Consider the following 20,109-nt stretch of genomic DNA (forward strand, 5'->3'; position numbering starts at 1 on the left):
AAATTTGTGGCACTTCGAAAGCTCCGTAGATAAGGAACTTTTAAAGAGCGCCCTCTTTTATGCACAACGCGAGCGACAGGGGGCGTTCTTGTAACAACAGCATTGTACACGTGCGTACTACCATGGAGGTAGAATCACAGGTACTACAAGTCCTCGCACACACTGACCAGCTTAGTTGAGGCGCTTCAGTACTTTTAGAACGGGCATGACCGGAAAAAAATGTCAGTCGTGAAGTTCTGGTGCCGATTTAGTTTCTCTGCACAGGTATTTCTGAGTTTATCGGACCATGAAACTTCTCCAGTGTCAATGTCATAAACAGTTATCCTAAAGAAAGGCGGTTGTACATGTACATGTTCAGTGCAATGTTTGAAAGTGCGCAAATTTTAAATTTGCGCAACATGCACAATTTTCCTTGAGCAATTTTGATTAGGTTAAGTATAGGCCTATTTTAAATCAGCGCAGATAATGTTGAGTGCTATCTCAATGTGCGTAATTTTTTGCCTCCAACTGTGTGATTTTTAAAGGGAGTACGAGGCGGCTGGTGGCGCAGGGAGTCCCGTTCCCTCCGAAGTCTCCAGTTATCTGGCACCAGTCAAGCTTGGAAACTGTTGCCTTCAGGAAACGCTAGGATTCCAGTACAAACTAGTAGTTTTGGGGGTCATGCCAAAATTCTTATTTTCCCTGATTGTTATTTATTTTGTCTGGTATCCTACTTTTAATTTTATTGCAGATATATATTTCTACTAAATACATGCGTGGTTCTGAGAATTTTCTGAATTTAATAGCTCTCATGTGGCACTGTTCATCAAAATGCTAAAATGGCAAATTTCCAGATTTCTCACAACCGGCTGGCGTGATGCACTGTGCCCTGGCCCTGTAAGCACTGTACATACCACGCTGTACATGCAGCTCACAAACGTCACATGCGAAATAGACCCAACAAATTGTGCAAAATATGTAGTTGATGTCAGTCTCTTACATTCAACTGTTGCCTGGGTTCATGTATCCACATAACTTTTATCATGATGTCAAATTTTCATGGCAATATCTGTGGTTGTGCAAAGTTTAAAATTGAGCACACAAATTTTAAATTTTCTCACTTTCAAAGATTGCGCTCAATGTACACGAATGGAGACATCACTTTACCATGTTGACACCTACCGCGGCCCAGAACTGTACGATCCGACGTCGGCCCCGCTCCCGTGACAAGCAGGGCGGATGTCAGACCCCACATTTCTTGGGGTAGTTAACATCCTGCCATCATGGTCATGCCTGTGTGGTGTAGAAACCTTAAACTGGACCCCTATATTACCAGACTGGTTTGAAAAATTCCAACTTCTAACATGTCTAAGTATTCCTAATGAAATTTGCCAGTATTTTTCCTGCTAGATTTTACTTTCTAGTAGGTTATCGCTTTCAGTTTGCTGATTTACCACTGCAGGGAGAATTAATGTTGTCCATGTATGGAATTCTTCCCCCTGTCTATTATAACATATTCTAAAGTCAGGTGAAAAGTGCCACAAGTTAACCACTGCATAGGCTAGCATGAAAAGTGGGTTGAACTTGTTGGTGTTCACTGTAAAGGGTCAGATTCAGATCGCAGAGCACAGTCCGGGGAAATCTTTGTGTGCAGATAGGAAGGGGAACTTCTAAATGGCTCTGGAACCATGAACTAATTAAAGATGCCTTCTCGACGTTCTGGTTTGCTTCCTAACACATTCATAGGCTCCCACCTCAGAAGGTCACCTTTTCAGACAAGCTCTGAGTATACAAAACCTATAATTAAAAGGGTCGCTTTAGTCAACCACGACTCTATGGGCTGCATGCACATTCCTTCAAAGATAGAGCAAGGCATGGTAGGAACCAACATGGAGCGGCAAGATCGTACCCATGGGAACGAGGTTGCACTTTAGTACACTGCAGTCGCTGGATGGCGATATTTGATTGAAAGAACACCCACCGTATACTGTCTTTAAGACAGCCACACTGCATAGTGTCAGGTTTACAAAGTCTCTTTTCTTTATTTCCTTTTCCGAATCCCAAATGGTGTTTTTCCTCTTCAACTGCCAAAAACCAGCTCACTACATTCTTTTTGAGAACAGAAAGTAAACCTTTTGGTTAGTCTCATGCATGTACGCACTCAAGGATATTCACAGATGCTCACACGCCATGCATAATTATAGTTAACTTTTCACATCGGTACATTACGACACTTGAGTGCAACGGTCTAATATGGAAATCTTTCCCCTTCTAGACCTGTAAATGTGACAGTAAAATACACCACCATGCTTCTGGATCACAAATGTAATTCCTTTCAGTTTGCCTCCTTCCTATAAACTCATTTTGGGATTAATTTTCTTTTTACAGGCATCATGGCCTCGTTTAGTAAGATCATTATGCCAAGAAGCCTCAAAAGAGGGCGAGTCACTTACGGATAATTCTCCAAGGATACAGCGTGAAGAAACCCTCTCTCAGAAAAAGGACACTTCAGATCTCGTCAGTCGCAGTGCCAGCGATGAAGACCCAACAAAAATCATCCAACTCATCAACACGGTGTCAGAGAGGGATCTGGCCGCAATCAAGCATGTCTCGTCGAACGTTGCGGCATCCATTGTGTCGCACCGGGAATCCAGCGGGCCCTTTGCTGAGGTGAGAGACCTGTTGAAAGTGCCTGGGATCGGCAGGCAAACGCTGCAGAGGATCTGCCGGGAGATCCTAAAGCCCTCGCTTCACGTGAACATTGGGAACAACCAGGGACCCACAACAGAGGGGGACCAATTTGGAGTTGCAGCTAGCAGGATAGAGGTACATGTAACTATGTTTGAGGAATTACTTGAAAATGACATGGGGCGATTCAGATCTCTCCATCTAGAGATCAACAGGCCTTCTAGAGATTCACATCTCCCCATGTCATGAGCCACAGGACTGGGTACACCTAGAACTCTTGGGCTGTGTGGAACACGAGTGCCCAGGGCCGTGTCAATGGAACCATCCACACACTAGCTTTGTCCCAGATTGGTGATTGTTTTAATACCTGTATTTTCATTTTCCACTGTTGTATTTTTGGCTTTGAATTCCTAGTCCCTGAAAGACATAGTGGCCATGGACATTGGTCTGAAGCATCTCAGCTGGGTGTACATGACCAGGGATCGACAGGTGTGGCAGTGGAGAGTGAAAGACATTGTGGGTATCAAGGCCGGGAAATGGGACCCACCGACCTACCACAAGATGGTGAGCAAGGATTCTAATCTGTCCCGTATGAGCTCCTGGCTGGAGACAGAATTGTTTTCTTGTAGTAATAATAATAATAATGATGAATATTTATCGTGCGCCGGTATCCGCCTCTCGAGACGCACATGGCACAGTACAATCAAGAAAAAGAAAAAAAAGAATAATCAAATAATCTAATTACTGTTAATGAAGAAGTGGGATTTCAAGGCAACTTTGAACTCTGAGATTGAGGGGATAGAACGAATATTAAATGGTAGTTCATTCCAGAGATGGGGACTTGCATTAGAAAAGACTCATATATAGGCTCACGAATACTTTGCATGGAGCATGCACAACTGATATTTATTGGAATGAACAGTCTTTTTGTCTTTGCAAGGGTTGTCTTCATGGTGACATCCATTGGTTAAAATGTTCCCAATTGCTCTGGGTTTGGTGTCACGGGTGTAGCATAATACAAAGCAGTGTAATGTTTATGATTTAACAAAATTTTATTAGAAACCTAAATTAACTTTTTTTTTTACTCTTAAGTAACACCCAATTGCATGTTTATTTCAAGAATGGGCACTAACAGTACTCCATCATGGTCAGGACTTTACATTAGGCACCATTTCAAATGCACAAGGCACAATCTGCTGTCTGAAGACAGACTGATGGCATCATGATGTCTGTGTCTTACATGTATCTTGTAGGTTGTTGTGTCCTCTCCTGGAGGTTGTAGTTTTCATTTTTTTTTAGAAGTTTGGGGGGGACACCATTTAATTTTAAGTCTATTTAAATCGGCTAGTGGAATGTGTACCACACTAAACGTCATGAAGATACCTGTTTTTGTTCTTAATTTCAGATCACAAATGCCATTGCTGAAATGCCGAAGCCAGACCTGTACGTCCTCGAGCACCAATCCTATACCAACGCCAACAAGGGCACCTTCCAGATGCTTCTCTACCAGCGCACGCTGCAGAGCATGCTGTACACGGCCCTGAACCACAACAGGGATGACATCGGTACCCCGTGCGCCATCTCCGTGCCCCAGACACAAGTCGGACGCCACTTTGGCCTACAGGTCAGGGGGACACGCATGAGCGGGCGGGACATTGTTGCCACGCTGCTCCGGGATGGAATGGAGAGAGGGGAGAGTGACGACGATTTGCCGGCCAGGATGAGCTGGGAGGACGCGGAAACATTCCAGGCAGCGACCAAGCACGAGAAGGAGCACTTAGCCAACTGCTTGCTGCTGGCAATTGCTTTTTATGACCAGACAGTGGACAAGATAGAATCAAGGGAGAGCTAAGGTTCTGTGAAGCCTGTCAAATAATGTACAGTTGAACTTGAGAATAATCAAGGGAGCCACGGTTCTTTGAAGAGTGTTAAGTAATATTACATGTATTTGAACTTCAGGATATTTCTTCAGAAAATCTTTCTGGTGTTGTTGCCCCAATTAGCAGACTTCTACCATAGTCATTCCTGAAACCCATTCCATTTCCCCAGTGCAGAATCGTATGCAGAGATTTGGCATCTTCCATTTTGGATCCAAAGTCTGATGCGAAAGCACACCCCTGTGGATATATTGGAATGTACTCAGCAGATGATCAAATGTCCATAGGTCATTTTTTCAGTCAATAAATTAATGTAACCCAACGTACACAACCAACTTGGAAACAAAATGGCATCCTATACATCTTCATGTCACAACTGTCTCTGAATTCAGCTCTGCCCCAGTGGAGTATGCAACACCATCATAGCCTACATAAGGTGCTGCAGAGCACCAAAGTGAATACGTCAAACACACAATTGCGTGTAAGGGCATAAGTGCAAGAACCAGTGTGTGAACACGCATGCACGCATACTCAATTCATTGGCACTTCACTTTCTGGTTGTAATGACTTCATGCTTCGTTACTCTATAAGCTGTACGTCAGCTTAGGCCTTGTTTGTTTTTACACGGATCTGGATTACAATCAGTGATCCGACGTTGGTTCACTGACACCAGCTTCCGCCTCATGGATAGGGTGAACCAGCCTTGAGATCACTGATCGTGATCCAGATCCATGTGAAACAAACGGGCCCTGAGATCCACAGCTCTGTAGATTTTACAAATCTGAAATACTACTTTGGAGTTTGTGAAGTTTTGTCTATGTTCAGTGACTAATATTAAGCAAGTTCGTACTTCCTATAAAACAGAATTGTCTTACAAATTGAATTCATTTTTAGAACATACAGGAATAAAAACTGGAAGAAATAAATTTACTCCAGGTTTGTTTTAACACCAACTGCTGCTTTGCATTAGCGCTAATTTTAATTTCCAATTGGCAACGGTTAAACTGGAAAAAATACTCTTCGTGAAAAGTAAAGAAAAACATGTATGATGAACAGTAAAAATTTATACACTTATTACCAATATTGTGAAATACCTGCTTTTTAAATTTTTTTCAAAGTTACCAAGGCAGCTAGGTATTACATTCTGCTGTTAATATTTTATATCGGTGTTTATTCATTCCTGAAATATCTACAAATGAAACTGTACACTGTGATTCGATGGCATAAATGCTTCCAATAGATGACAGCAGGCACTGTGTGTGATCCAGTGTTCTTTTGCAAAATGAATAGCCAATACACATGATATGTACATGTAGTTTTCAAGTTTGGACCCAAACCAAGGGTGTATTTTCATAAGTGAACTTTCAACTCACTGTATATCTTGTGACCTGTGATGAAAACAAAACCATGACAGACATTGGTTACACTGCCAGATAACTTTCACATCACTTCAGAGGTCAAACTGATAGACCCAAATAACTGTTTCCTTCTGATCACATGTCCTTCAGTAGGACACTCTACCAGCTTCCATATGTACATGTATGCTGCTCATTATGACATGACCAGAATTGAAGATCACGTGAATGCCACAGTGGCAACAGTTTACTTGATAAATAAAGCGCACAAAGTACCACATGCGAAAATGACAATTTTTTCCCTTGTATTGGACATCAATTTGGATGAAGTGTTGCACAGGGATATTGGTTGGAGTGGGATCTGAACCTGTCCTTCATAGAATGAGAGACTTCCAACTTTAGATAGCTAAGATAGAGCACTGACGCAGCTCACAGGAGGCTTCAGGTTTAAAAATGGAAAACTGGAATTTTCTGGGATCAACTCTTACATTGACAGGTAGAATATTAAAACAGAAACAGATAAAATTAACTGGACAGTTTGCAACTGGCTGGAAGAAAACGGGAATTGCTTCTGTTGGTTATACCATATATAGAAGCCATTTTTGTTCTAACCTGCTGACACCAGAGAGGTTTTTTCATGCAATGGCTGGTATAATGCCTCTTGTCACAATTCAGAATGAAAGTTACTATGAATCAATCACTCTGAACAAGACAAGAATCTCACGCTCCTTGCCAAGAGCTTTTCCACATGGCCATTGGGCCAGCATTGCTACCGTATGGTATCACAGGGTAAAAAGTATAAAAGTTCCCATAGTTTTTCCCAGGGCCAAAGTGAGTTTGCCATAAGACCGCCAGCAAGACGTGCCCTCTGCAGCTACATGTGTATGCTTTAGCCGTACGTGCCGACTTCAGCTGTGCAACCTCGTCTCAATTGTCCAGCGATTGTTTTAAAAGTTCTGAATCATTCGTTAGCTGTTTCTCTCCTTCGTGGAATCGATATCTCCATAGCCAAGTTTTCTCAAGGGTTCCTTTGTCATCAGGTCTCTGAGGAAGTAATAAGTGAAAAGGAACAAGGCTGGAACAATAGCCACATACTTGTAGTAAGACTTGATAACCAAGATGAAATATAAACAGTGTCTAGAATGTCTTCTGGTCAAAGCAGAAGATTGGGGGATACTCTGCCTTTGGAAATATGTATGACCTTAACTGCATTTGCCAAAGGCCAACTTGTTAGTTGCACTTGGAATTGACAGTTTAGAATCATGAAGTGCGGTATCTTTCGGAGACTTTGCTCACATGATACAGTGTGTATTAGTTCATGGTGGGGCAACTACAAATGATATGTCACCTTACGGTTTAAATGACAAGTACTGATACTCAGTTGTGATGATGGAAAATGAGAAAGAAAACTGCCAGAGTTTGTAAAAATTAAAGCAGAAAATATGAGCATTGTGTTTGTCCCTTACTTCCAAAAAAAGTCAACCCCAAAAGAGAACATGTTTGGCCTCAGCTTCTTTACTTTTGAAAGATTTTTAAACTTGGTTCCAACCAAAAAACCCTTCTTACACAGAGTCTTGATTCCAAGCAATTCACACGTAATGCAGCACTTGGCTATTGATTAAGTGACCCAAAATCCTGTGTCTGGTGAGGCAGATGAGACGCATCTAGAGGACTTCTCCTCTGCAATGTCCAATGGCATAACGATGGGGGAAGAGGGAGGATTTGGGGGTCGAACCCCCCCCTGCTCTGAGACCCCTCCCCAAAAAAAGGGAAACAATGGGGAAGATAATAGAAACTAACTGAAGTAAGTGCACCAATGTCATAAACAATGTACTGGTGTGTCATGTAGGCCTATAGGGTTTCATCCTCATATCTGCTTGTCCGCAAAATAGAGGTACACAGAAACACCTCCCACCCCCAGAAAAATGTGTGAATCTGCCCCTGTGGAGACGTCAAGGAAAGGTGGGCAGCCCAGTGGGTGATGACACAAGGACTCGTCATGCACTAACTACCAGGTCACCCGGTGAACAGTAAGATTTAATCAGAATGTCCTGTACCTATCCATTCTACAACGGAGGTATTCCATGCTCTGTTGCCGACACTTGTTGTTGTCACTGTGATGTTTCCTCAGACACTCCATAAACTTCTCCTTGAAAATCTTACATTCTCCTAAAAAATAAATCATATGTGCAAGACATAAGACATAAACTGTCTTTCTTTCAACTCCAGTTCTTCACTGACAAAAGTCTTTGCCATTTTACAAAAATAATACTAGTGAGATAAAACTCTTTTACTGTGGATGTGTTTGGTACAATCAGTCGCTCTATGTGATCATTAATCAATCCCTTTTTGTTCTGCTATCGATCAAACTTCTGGTACATAAATGGTTCTGGTGTTAATAAATCTTCTGCCATCAGCCATCCACTCACTTTTCTTTCTATTTATGGTCCCGAAAGACTGTTTCAAAAAAGGGAAAGTTGGTACCAAGTGAAATCAAGAACTAATATCCTTGAACATAAGGGGGCCCTAAATCTTTTGTCCGCTTCCTGTATACCGTATTTTTGGATTTGTGAAAGATAAAGAATTGTTTCTTGACGTCAGATTGTTGGCATAAATAAGTACGTAGGCCTACGTGTAAGTTTTTTTGCTATTCTCATTGATGTTTTAGATTTTGATAGGGATTTTCCCAGTGCAAGATTGTTTCAATTAAAGTTTTGCAGTTCAGCATTTTTAAGTATTAGTGTGATATATCCATCTGTCCGATCCAAAGTGTGTTGACCCCCCCGTGGGCCACGAGGCTTACATAAATCCTAAAGCATTGTTGGAATAATCCTTATTCTTTAAGAGCTCAATAAACTAAATGGTCATTTGCTGTTACATAGATTCTTGGGACTTTACATTTTATGTCATTACTTTCATTATGTGACTTACATGTACTTTCAATCCATTATAAAACCACGGGTGAAGGAAATTTTCATAGGGACTTTTCTGACTGGGACAGACCTGGGAACATCGAGAGGCGTGGGGTGTTCCCATTTATCTTTTCGTTCTACATTATAGTTTTTGTATTTGTTTAAGACATGGGTCAACCTGTTCCGGCCCATTCCTTTTTGCTCTAGATTTGTACGTTCTTGTGCATGTGGTCAGGGTATTTCTTTTCTTTTACAGGACTGTTTTGAGGAGAGGGCTTCGCCCGCATTAAAGGCTGGGATTTGAACTAAAGCCCACTTGCATTGATCTATCCATTTGGACTTGGCTGACATGTACAGGAACATATGGGTTGTCTTGTTGTGCCCTGTTTAAAACAGGGAGCAACTAGCCTCATAATTCAATTGTATTTGGTACATTTTGTAGGCATTTAATAAACTTCAAAATAAATAATTTAAGCCGCCAAAGTCTTCTGCAGTAAGGCAAGTTTAATAGCCCGTCTATGCTTTAGTGGTTAATTTTGAGTGGTTTTTCCCTTGGTTGATAGCATGGAGGAAGGAAAGGACCTTCCTCCGTGTTGATAATAAATTAGAACCGACAATTTTATGCTGGCAGGGTCCTGCTGGGATTTTGTTGCAATACCAAACAGCTTTATGTACTTGGTCCACCATTTGTAGCTATCCAAAAAGTAACAAACAAAATTCATTGTTGAAAAGTGTACTTGGTTTGATTTAAGACAGTTATGGGACTAAACTGCCTGATATATTATTCATTTAGCCAAGCTGTCATTTTGAATATGATCTGTACGAAAGTCTACCCCCAGAACTGTGGGATTCGTTGTCTGTCACGCTCCCACTTAGGAGTGTGGTTGATGACGAACCCCACAGTTCTGGGGGTACAATAGGTCTGGGTTTTTGAAGAATGAAAGTTCCTATCCAACAATGTGTACAAAGACCACACCTTTTTTAGACACTGCCATTGTCGAAGCATGGACAAACGTTGACATGATGTACATGTGCTTGCAGTTACTTTAAATGACTGTGACATCTTGCAGGAGCAATTAGCCAAATGAGAGTGTGTATTTATTATGCGGCAGCACGGACATCCAGGAGTTTTACAAATTGGGTGTGGGTAGCAACCACACTGCGTCGATGAAAACAACTGCAACAGGTGCGTGCATGCGTACGCACTGATCAAAGAAAAGATTGTGCAACCCAATCCTCGGACTGGCTGGTATGTGTGTACGTCGCCATGGTTGCTGTTTTCACCGGGGCAGCATCTGCCATTTTGCGAGAATTCCGGATGTCTGCGCTGCCCCATACTATAGTATAGAGGCCTAGTTTACTTGGTCCTTGGATTTAAAAAAAAATGATTTTCCTGTCGCAGATGATCATGGGTACAATGCACTCATGCTATAGTTTATCCTAAATGAAGTATCCATGGACCCATAAACTTAAAACAAACTTATTTTAAAAAGAAAAAGAAATCTCCAAAACGTTATTTGATTAAAAATGCAATGTGCAATCTATAATTGTTCGTGTTATAACACTTGAGGGCGCTAAGCAATAAATCGCTGGTGCTTGCATGCGATCGCGTGTGATCTGCATCTGACGAAGTCGGTTGGAGGTTCAATGTATTTTTACTGTGAATTAGAGAGAAAACAGCAGAAAATAAGCTACCTTCGTGATCTAGTGGAAAGCTACCCTTGTCTGGTGGTCGAGGTTTGAAGCTCTTCTGTCCAAAATTCATAGCAGTCGACATTTTTGTGTTAAGTTTAGACCACAGCTAGCCACCGCGATGACACATGTACTATACCTACACGTAAAAGCTACATCAGACGTAGTTCCCAACATCATGTACATGTACACTGTAATGTGAAACGACAGGCATTAAACGCATAGACTGTCACGGGCGCCAGATCATGCTTTTTTTTCGTGATCTGCGCGGCGCCCGACCAATGTCAAAACTATGGGCAAATTCACCCCTCGGAATGTACATGTACGCACGGTTGAAGAATTCCAGCCATAAAATTCCATGGAGCCAATTTTCAATTGTAAAAAAATCCTCTGTTTACTTAATCTGGCCCATAGGGATTCAAAACATTGTGGTTACAACATTTGAAAAGAAGAGAGAGGCCTAGCGAACCGAAGAGCAAAAGGCCTTGGTGAACGTATTTTGGGAGCAATGGGTGTGCGTTGGACCATGTGGATGTACATGTACTGCGCACTGAATGCGTTCCCATTCATCATTTCACCTATTGTTTTCAAAACTACGGTTATATGCACAATACTGGCAGTCTGTGTTTATATGTCTGTGTGTGAAACTTAAGTTTTTATTGCCATCGGCCTGGTGTATGGGATAATTTACATTGTTTGTAAAGTATCAACGTCCTGCCAGGCTGATTCACAGCTCCAGCTTTATTGACACAGTTCAACATATCCACCTTTAGTTGGAGAGAAACATTTTAATGGCACAGAAAACGGGCATGAGCAAACAAGCAAAATTGTGCAATTATGTTGAGATTACAAATTAGAAAATATTGGGAAAAGAAAACAGCCTGGAGTCTCTGGAGCTAGGCCTCCTGTGTTATTGTTAGAAAAAAGAGAGAAAAAGAAGAAAAAAATTATCCCAAAAGAAATAAGCACATATGGTAGAGGACGGAAGAGAGCAATTTCATGAAGTGTTGGTATCATGGCACATGTTCATTGGTACATGTAAGTGGAACACGTCCTATACTGCGCCCTAACCTATCCACATGAGACTACATATATCAGCATGATCAGTAAAATGAACTAACGTCATACAAAAAACAGCCATTTAAAATTTAAGTCACTCCACCCATGGCAAAAACATTTCAAAACTCTTGAAAACTGCTAACGTTTCTCGCAATTTTTATTAAACTGCGTCCTTTTTATTTTTGGAACTGCTAAATTATCAAAGTTGGGCATGCCCAGCTTTTTTTGTTAGGACATAACATATTGGACCATCACAGTTTCTGAGTGTCATACGTAAATGCGTACAAGTTTTCCGTACTTTGGAAAAACCTATCCCCCTTTGTCTCAGTCTCACATAGGCCCTATCACCCCGGTTATCGATGTTGGAGTCAGTCAGTTTTACCTATTACATGATTCACTGATGATTCCACCATCAGCCAATAAGCCTTTTGTGAGTTAAATTTGAATAAAATCCGGTACAGTGAGTTCTTTAAGTTCTCGTGAACATAACAGTTGGGATTCTCCATGCTAAAGCCACTTGCTATACCTCGTGATTCGGGGCAAGCTTTTCCTTACTTACATAAGAGATGCCTTGCATCAATACACTGTTCTCAATTGATAAGAACGACACAAAGGAACCAGTCCATTCCAGAGATAGTGGTCGCTATGCAAAAGCTTGCCCCGAATCACGAGGTATAGCAACAGTGTCTTTAGTCTGGGGAATTCAAATTGTTACGTTTCTATGCAATCAGATAACACAGGGTACCAGATTTTATTCAAATTTAACTCGCAAGTCGCTTATTGCCATTTCTTTGTAATTCAGGGTTGTGGACAATAGTTTCAGAAAAGGGAAGGAAAGTTGGAGATTTCGTAAGGGATCAACCCAGTGCTGACACGAATGAACTCTATTTCCTTGCCTAAGTAAATGTACTACAGTCAAATTCACTCTACTTCTGAAAAAGGTAACTTTGAACTTTTATAAGTTTAATTTCTAAAGTTCCATTTCTGCATCAATCCACGAGAGACATACCGTTTGCTTATCCTTTTCATTTTAGCACAGTCGACAAAGAGCAGGCATTACAAGTGCTGGGCTGAGAAGAAGATGGAAGGTTCACCATGGCAACCAGATCTAGATTGGAAGCAAAGAGACAAGGAGCTTGTAGACGACTTTTCCTGGGTTTGTTGCATTCATTGTTGTGGTGTCATATTGACAACTGATTGAATAATTCCCACTGAATCTACAATTACAGGATGTGTTGTAAGGAAAAAAACCAATAAGCCTTTTGCGAGTTAACTTTGACCCAAATCTGGTACACTGAGTTCTTTAAATTCACTTGAACATAACAACTTGAATTCTCCTTACTAAAACCACTGTTGCGATACCTCATGATTCGGGGCGAGCTTTTGCTTAGTTACATTAGAGACACCTTGCAACAGTACATTGGATAAGAAGGGCTCAAAGGAACCAGTCCATTCCAGAGATGATGGTCGCTATGCAAAAGCTTGCCCCGAATCATGAGGTATAGCAACAGTGTCTTTAGTATGGGGAATTCAAATTGTTATGTGCGTGTGCAGTCAGATAACTCAGTGCACCAGATTGTATTCAAATTTAACTCGCAAATGGCTTATTGAAGTGTACATCATTTCATTTGAAGTCTGAAGAGGACTTGTCAGACCGAGTTGCCACACCTTTCAAGTTTGTGTCTGTGGGACGGGGCAGTAGGAAGAGACAAGATCCGCAAGATGTCAGACTTCCACGGATATTTTTGGATAGAATCAGACAAAAGGTGAGGCTCAGAAAATAAGCACTTCGTGCAAAGTTGAAAAGCAATTAAAAAAAATCAAAGGTTTCCTACAAAGTTTTAGGGTCTTTTTGAAAAGGATGTGAGTGTCTCTTGCATTTAAGAAGAGTATTTAGTGAGTATGTCGCCATGATCTTGCAAAAAGGAGTCCTGATTAATATGTTCGAAAATTGACAGGAAAAATAAAAACCAGATCAATAACAAAATTGGCCAGTATTTTTTTTTTTTAGAAAAGTGTGACTTGAAACACAGGCATTGGAGAGAAACATGTCATTTGAATGGATAAGGTTTGTCAGTTTTTCAGAACATATTTTAAGAACATTTTGGGTCCACACATGTTGACGTTGCTACAAACTATTGTTACCCAAGTGACTTTGTTTCTGCTTTGTGACCAAATTAGAACTTTCCCAGACGACCTGCTGGGCGAGGAAATATCTTGAAGACTTTCTCCAGCCAAAGCCTCTCAGGAAGTATCCAGCCCCAAGACTCCCTTTGGATGTCTAGTCAGGCTTCACCCTCTTCACTGAGCGAGGATTTCCTGGGTGCAGCCTCACGAGGTCTCACCAGTGACATCCTTGCAGGCAAGGCGTGCCTGATGGAAAAGTTCTTGGGCAAGCCCATGGCGGGCCAGGGAGGCTTCAACCCTTTTGGGAACAAGCACCAGCGATCTTCCGGATCCCTCCGATCAACCCAGACGGCCCCCCTGCTGGACTTCAGTAGCCGGGAACAGTGGCCAGGCGTGGGCGCATCCGCCTGCCAGTCCAACTGCGGTAAGAATGGACCCAAGAAGAGCTTGAGCCTCCAGGATGCCTTGAACGCCATCTCGCGTACGCCGAACCAGTGGGACAGGGCCTCGCTGGACAGTTCTGGGAAGGGAAGTGGGGATGGCAGCAGGAAGTGGAGGAGGATGAAGAGGAGCCAAGGGCGTGTTTCCCAAGGGCAAAATGGAAGCCAAGACAAGGAGGGTGCTCCCAGGATGAACGGATCAGAGGGGGTTGCTGCTTGCTCCACTGTTGGGAGTGCTCTTCCTGAGAATGGAAGCAAAGAAAGAGGTTCGGAAAATGATTTGAGTGGAACGAGTCGACAGGAAGAAGAGGTAGAGATCTGCACATATTTTACTTCTTACTGGAGAGTTGTTACTTCTGTTGTTCCACTAATGGTGTCCTCCGACAGACATGCCCTTATCATGACTTGAATGAATGTTCCTTCATGCAAGCCTCAGTAAACCCTTATTCACAGTGAGGCGATTTTCCATCTTGCTCCCTGAGTCTATCATGTTCACTGTAGTTTGTTAATTGGGATGGTGTCGGACTATTTTTGGGTCCAAACCTCACTTTCAGTTTTTCTTAAATGCGATTTAAAGTATTCAAATATAATATATCACAAAGTTCAATTTGTTCTAAATCAAAACTGACATGAGTTTGTGTTAAAGTTTCATTTTGTTGCCGTTATTTCTACTCACAGGTTCCCCAAACAAGTTCTATCTCACTATGAATTCAAGATAACCGACACATGTATACAGTCTATTGGTCCTGGATCTTTAATTGATTTGGGCTAGGTTTAGAGTTGAAACCTGGACTAGCTAGCAGGAATAGGACATTTTGATACAGATATTTGGTTTTTATTCCTGGTCATAACACTGATCCTGATGCATGAGAATCCTCCAAACTCCATCAGGATTTGGAGGATTCCGTAGGATTTAGGAAAATTGAGCCCAGCTACCATGACTTCCACATGATGCTTGAAGTACCAAGAAAATGGAAGTGCTGAGAATGTATTATTTTTGCTGCATAGATTTTGTAAGATGCAGGAAGGTTACTTATAACTTACAGGTGTGACAAGAAATGTTTTGAATTCCATCTTGGGAAAACAGGTGGAGAATTTGACTGCTAACTGTTTTAAGTTGGGCAAAGAGAAAGTCACTTCCAAATTATTACATCTGGCCTTGTGTATGAAATGTTATTTGTGCCCAGTAACAGTTGGAATGCTTATTCATCACAGTTTGTTTATATAAGCAGTGGGCAAGTATCTAGAGCATGCAATATATGCTTTATTTTGCAGCTTTGGCGTAATTTTTTTCCCTTCAAATGTAGTCACTTTTTGTTTTTTACCCAATTTCGCAGGGCATTCCCGGCGGAGCCAACCTGATCCAAGTGGAATGTCTACCAGAAGACATTACGGAGGAGCACCTGACGTCCGTCATGTACGGCTTCGGACCTGTCATCGACTGCAACATACTCAGGGATAATGATTCCCAGAAATGCATCGGGATCGCCTTTGTCAGGTACGCAGTGCTCCGGGCATGACCCATCTTTGTGACCGGAGTGCAGAAAATGGGGCTTGGGCCAGTGGGAAGCGAAATTACATGTATCTTAACAAAAATCGTAGTTAATGCAACCCTGCAGCTTTGGGTTTTTTTCGTTGTACAGCAACTGATTTCAGCTGTTTTTGCCAACCAATGGCAGCTGGGCAGGAACTTGATCCTTTCGATATGAATCGAACAGGGAGCTTCACTGTTCGGGACACTGTGTCATCGACAGTGCCTGTTCAGTGCGTCATAAGGCTGTGCCACAGTCCGACTCCTCAAACAGGATGTGAACTAATAACCGGCTGATTTTAATGTTCAACCCCTGAGCATACATTTAATATTTGCCCTGATATTTGCTATTTGTTTGTGTAAGCAAGTGGCAAGTGAATTAGAGGCCTTTGGGTCACAGCTTTAACCCTCCTTTAGTTTTACAGCACAAATATGCACAAGTGCCCAAGGTCACTCTCTTGCATGTTGGTGCAGTGCACAACACGACACAGCTGTGCTTCTTTGAGGTGTTTACCAAGTGACCCAAAGAGTGACTTCAGCATAGGAGGGTTAAGGAAGCTTTTTTTAACTCATGGCATGTGCCACTGGTTAATTGTTTTGTTTATATTGTATGTTTATGTTCGTTTGAATGACATCATACCAAATAACTAATTTCTAGCCATTTCGGCTACTTTATGTACTGGTACATTTCACAACTCTGTGTGAATCTGTACATCTGTGTTGCACACAGGAAGTTTGACGGCTGTTTCACTGTTTAAAGACATATCAAGATATGAAAGAATCAGGTCATTAGAAGTAGGTTGCTTTTTAGAAGTATGTTGCTTTTTTAGCAGTCGGTTTACATGTATTTATTTATTTTTGACTCTTTACTTTTTCTACGCCGAGATATTTTTATTTATGTTTTTAAAAAACTTTTAACTAGACAATGGTGTGTGATTTTTTGTTCATTCACCTTTATTGTACATTTCTGATACACAGCTAGCACAAACTGATTGTTGCGGTGATAGCATTCTTAAAACTGTGCAGGGTCCCTAGGCGCCAAGCCAGAGCCCCACTGAAGGGAGTCCCCCCCTTTTGATCCTTCCCCAACCCCAATCCCCACCACAGAACAACTTCCCTCATTACAACATATGAGAAGCCTTGCCGAGGGGCACACATGTTCAGCATGTGACGGTGCATACGAGAAAGGACATGTCTGCCTTGAGTTAATGGACTGTGAGTGGCAGGTACCAGTCACGGCTGTCTTTACCGAGATCCAGTCAGTTTGATAACATTCCCCAAGAGCCGGTCCCACAGTTTTGACTCATGTTCTGTGGTGATGCCAAGCACATGATAAATGCCAGATGTCGGGCTCTTAAAAATTATGCTGATGGTCGTCTTTTATGAAACAAAATTGAACAGGAAAAGTTCTGAGCAACTTCAAGGAAAGGAAACAGTACAATCAGCTTCTAATTTTCAGGGAACCGTTGCTCACTTTTACTTATTCAGTTCACTGCTTGTTTCATATTTTGGTTTGATTTTGGTTTTCCAGATTTGAAACCAGTGAAGCTTGTTCATCAGCTATTTCTGCTCTGCATGAAGAAGATTCACCATTTCATAGTAAGAATGTTTCTTTCAGTTCCCAGCTTTCAATTTTGATGAAATTTGTGCTAATACACTGCTTAGGAATTTGAGAGTGAGGAAAAAAAATTTCATTCAAAAAAGTTATTTTCCATGTACAGGAGATATGAGAAGACTAACAAATATCAATATCAACCCTACGTACGTGGGATATTTTTGTTTTTGTCCGATTGGCTCATAAGTGAAATTTTTGTACCTAAAAAATGCTGTCATGTACACACCAAAGTATACAAAATCCAGGAATTGGATAGGGACCCCGCATCAGTGAACAGAAGTCGTAGGTTCAAAGCACCTGGTTTCTTGGTTTATTTTGAAAATGCCACCAATGTAGCCAACAAGCCGATATTGCCGCAGTTGACAATGAACATCAACAAAACGATAGAAAATACAAATTACGGGCATTAAATCCATTTCTTATAATTAGGCTGCAAAAATTGAAAAAGGGAAAAATATTGGTCTCTCTCAAATGACGTCATTTCTTACGGACTGCCAACGTGCAGCTGCAGTTTGGACCTTAAATTTTCATGACTCGCATCATATTTCAAAGATGTTTGGATCTACGCACACATGTATAAACCATTTGCACATTGCGAGCACAAACGCTTGCTGTCATTGAAATACGCAGGTGTAATTTTCCTACAAAGATGGTGCCTATGAGAGAGATCTATGGGGATATCTGTCAGCATCAATTACTGAACCAAATACTCAAGAGAAATTTGTTTTGCTCCCGTCAAAGCATACTTTATACATGTATTTCAACTGCTTTACGAATCTTTTTTTCTCAGAATGCAGTGGCAAGGATGAGGAAATCCCCAAGCTACTAGTGCACATGGTGTTGTGAGCCAGTCAAACGAGAGTCCCCTTAGACGGCTGACAAAGTGTGCAAGTATGGCACCCGAAGTGGGGTGTTTTTTTGGCCTCTGGTAGTTGGTGAAGCATGGACAGTAGAGGACACTGCACTCTAGCATTTATCAGAGCTGTTTATAGAGAGAATAGCGCCAACTCCAGACTTTACAACCAAAATGGCAGTTTAATGTTTGCAGTACAGCATGCAGCAATCGTCTGCTAATTGTCCATCTGCGCTGATGCATAATCCACCATTTTGGTTCCAACAAATGAGACACTCATGTCGCAACTCTCTCTATAATCAGCCATGGCATTTATCATACCTCTTCAGCCATCGGGACTGGTAATCAGTTACTATCAGGACCGCATTGAGTGCTAAAATGGAATGAATTTTTGTACCAAGAAACTGTCGCACTCTGGGGCTGTAAAATGATTGCAGTTTGTTTTTATAGATGCTAAATATTGTTCATTTTCTGGGATTTTTGAATGGAAGGAAACATGGCTCACTTTGTACAATAGTGGAAAGTTGAGTTGAATTCAAATTGATGTTTTTTGTCAAAGTGTGTGGGTTCTTTTTGAAGAGCCATTCTACCGGACGACATGTTCGCATTTGAAAATGTTGTGCTTATTTATCATTCTGTTCACTTCAGTGTAAGCATTGTACTGTGTTTATCAAACACAGTACATCTATCTTGCGAATGATCGACACCTCAGGTTTGGAGTTTTTCTTAAATGGACCAGGCAGTATGTTTCCCCGAATGGTTCTCAACAGTGGTTGTGTGTGGCAGTAGCAAGATTACACATTTAGAATGCTTTTCCTGTTTAAAACACACTCATTCAAGAGACAAAACAGTGCTCAAATGATCAGTATTTTTGAAATGAAAATATATTTTAAACCAGTTTTATATACATTGAACTGTTACACTAAAACTGTAGTATGTGCAATACTTGAGCACATGCAAGAGGAAAACCTGAAATTTCTTAATGAACTTACTCAGTTTTGTGATGCATTACAGCATAATTTAAGCAAAGGGAAGTTCATGCAATACGAGTTTATTTTTCTTTTTAAATAATTTTCTTTTGTTGTCAGCGTCATTAATATTATGAATAACAGATCTTTCTTGAATTCTAAACAGCCTGTTCACAATTTCTTATAAAAGTGGAAACGGAACAGCGACTCCTACTATACCTCTGACCTCCTTTGGTGTAGTAGTAAAAGCAAAGAAGCTTGTTAGCAATTCACCATGGAAAGGAATCCATTGAAAAGCGAAAAAAATTGGCTTTGGGTCGACAAGTTTTCATCGAGGAGTTTGTGCCCCATCGCTGTTGTACATGTATTGAGGTACATCATATACACCACTGCTTAACACTTCATTCATTTGACACTGGTTCATCATCACAAGCTGAGAATGCCTTGTAGTGTATGGGACACAGATGCACTACATTGTTCAGTGAAGCCTAACACCATTTGCCATTTTGGAGGAGGTTGCAATATAAAGTGATTAGCGGCAAGGAGACATCTGGACATAATTCCAGTCAAAAGGTGTTCTTCGTCCCCCCGTACACAACCTCTGCATACCGTGCACTCTAAACGACAACAAACATGGTCTGCTTTCACAAGCGTCGGCAGGAATTTTCTTCAGCAAATTCTTTTTGGGGATTTTGTAGGCCACGTTTTAGAGAGAGCTCATCCTTGAGTTTCTTACTTAGCCAGTCAAAGCCTTACGGAGAGAACAGAATTATGTTTGATGAGAGTTGAAGCTTTTCATGTTGGCCCTAGAAAGTAAACTAGATAGGTTTGCGGTAGCACCATGGATGTATCTCTTTTTGAGTACGAGGGGTTCTGATAAGAACTGGTTGTAACGGAAAAGAACCGGTGGTACCACCGGTTCTATTCAGAACCCCACATACTCAAAAATGGGATATATCCATGGTGCTACCGCAAACCTATCTAGTCTACTAGAATTATGCTCGCACTCTATC

General features: G+C 41.3%; 3 protein-coding genes across 11 annotated transcripts; 2 read left to right on the forward strand and 1 right to left on the reverse strand.

The window, feature by feature from the left end:
* Positions 1–75: 75 nt before the first annotated feature.
* On the forward strand, positions 76–7,345 carry LOC110980352 (transcription elongation factor, mitochondrial-like). 2 transcript variants are annotated; one of them, XM_022236958.2, is made up of 4 exons: positions 76–140; positions 2,368–2,805; positions 3,082–3,231; positions 4,073–7,345. In XM_022236958.2, the coding sequence occupies exons 1-4, from the start codon at positions 123–125 to the stop codon at positions 4,517–4,519; spliced, it is 1,053 nt and encodes a 350-aa protein (XP_022092650.2). In that variant the 5' UTR covers positions 76–122; the 3' UTR covers positions 4,520–7,345. The 2 variants fall into 2 exon arrangements, with proteins under 2 accessions (XP_022092650.2, XP_022092649.2); XM_022236957.2 differs by having other exon boundaries at positions 95–264.
* Positions 5,482–10,647, reverse strand: LOC110980353 (cytochrome c oxidase assembly protein COX19-like). Its single transcript, XM_022236959.2, has 3 exons — positions 10,507–10,647; positions 7,957–8,068; positions 5,482–6,943 (listed from the first exon to the last, which is right to left on the reverse strand). The coding sequence occupies exons 1-3, from the start codon at positions 10,586–10,588 to the stop codon at positions 6,868–6,870; spliced, it is 270 nt and encodes an 89-aa protein (XP_022092651.1). The 5' UTR covers positions 10,589–10,647; the 3' UTR covers positions 5,482–6,867.
* LOC110980351 (uncharacterized) lies at positions 10,238–19,177 on the forward strand. Of its 8 annotated transcripts, none has more exons than XM_087138742.1 (8): positions 10,414–10,548; positions 12,365–12,503; positions 12,597–12,718; positions 13,197–13,328; positions 13,744–14,439; positions 15,467–15,627; positions 17,192–17,259; positions 18,066–19,177. In XM_087138742.1, exons 2-8 carry the CDS (start codon positions 12,467–12,469, stop codon positions 18,119–18,121), a joined length of 1,272 nt encoding a protein of 423 aa, XP_086994868.1. In that variant the 5' UTR covers positions 10,414–10,548; positions 12,365–12,466; the 3' UTR covers positions 18,122–19,177. The 8 variants fall into 8 exon arrangements, with proteins under 8 accessions (XP_086994864.1, XP_086994870.1, XP_086994868.1 ...); XM_087138741.1 differs by lacking the exon at positions 10,414–10,548 and adding an exon at positions 10,600–10,683; XM_087138745.1 differs by lacking the exon at positions 10,414–10,548 and adding an exon at positions 10,600–10,683 and having other exon boundaries at positions 12,602–12,718.
* Positions 19,178–20,109: the final 932 nt, after the last annotated feature.

Source organism: Acanthaster planci, linkage group LG07, assembly GCF_054643075.1.
Source record: "Acanthaster planci isolate LZ-2023a linkage group LG07, COTS_SCS, whole genome shotgun sequence".
Classification (NCBI taxonomy): domain Eukaryota; kingdom Metazoa; phylum Echinodermata; class Asteroidea; order Valvatida; family Acanthasteridae; genus Acanthaster; species Acanthaster planci.

What these genes read in the sequence shown, in the direction of transcription:
- LOC110980351 (XM_087138738.1), top strand. Translation starts at nt 10,459, where the DNA reads ATGTATTTTTACTGTGAATTAGAGAGAAAACAGCAGAAAATAAGCTAC. An exon ending in ACCCTTGTCTGGTGGTCGAG is followed by an intron (nt 10,549 to 12,601) that starts GTTTGAAGCTCT and finishes ATTTTAGCACAG; the next exon opens with TCGACAAAGAGCAGGCATTA. An exon ending in ATCGGGATCGCCTTTGTCAG is followed by an intron (nt 15,628 to 17,191) that starts GTACGCAGTGCT and finishes TTGGTTTTCCAG; the next exon opens with ATTTGAAACCAGTGAAGCTT.
- LOC110980352 (XM_022236957.2), top strand. Translation starts at nt 220, where the DNA reads ATGTCAGTCGTGAAGTTCTGGTGCCGATTTAGTTTCTCTGCACAG. An exon ending in GATTTAGTTTCTCTGCACAG is followed by an intron (nt 265 to 2,367) that starts GTATTTCTGAGT and finishes TTCTTTTTACAG; the next exon opens with GCATCATGGCCTCGTTTAGT. An exon ending in TTGCAGCTAGCAGGATAGAG is followed by an intron (nt 2,806 to 3,081) that starts GTACATGTAACT and finishes TTGAATTCCTAG; the next exon opens with TCCCTGAAAGACATAGTGGC.
- LOC110980353 (XM_022236959.2), bottom strand. Translation starts at nt 10,588, where the DNA reads ATGTCGACTGCTATGAATTTTGGACAGAAGAGCTTCAAACCTCGACCA. An exon ending in CTTTCCACTAGATCACGAAG is followed by an intron (nt 8,069 to 10,506) that starts GTAGCTTATTTT and finishes TTTATTTTTTAG; the next exon opens with GAGAATGTAAGATTTTCAAG. An exon ending in CTCCGTTGTAGAATGGATAG is followed by an intron (nt 6,944 to 7,956) that starts GTACAGGACATT and finishes TTACTTCCTCAG; the next exon opens with AGACCTGATGACAAAGGAAC.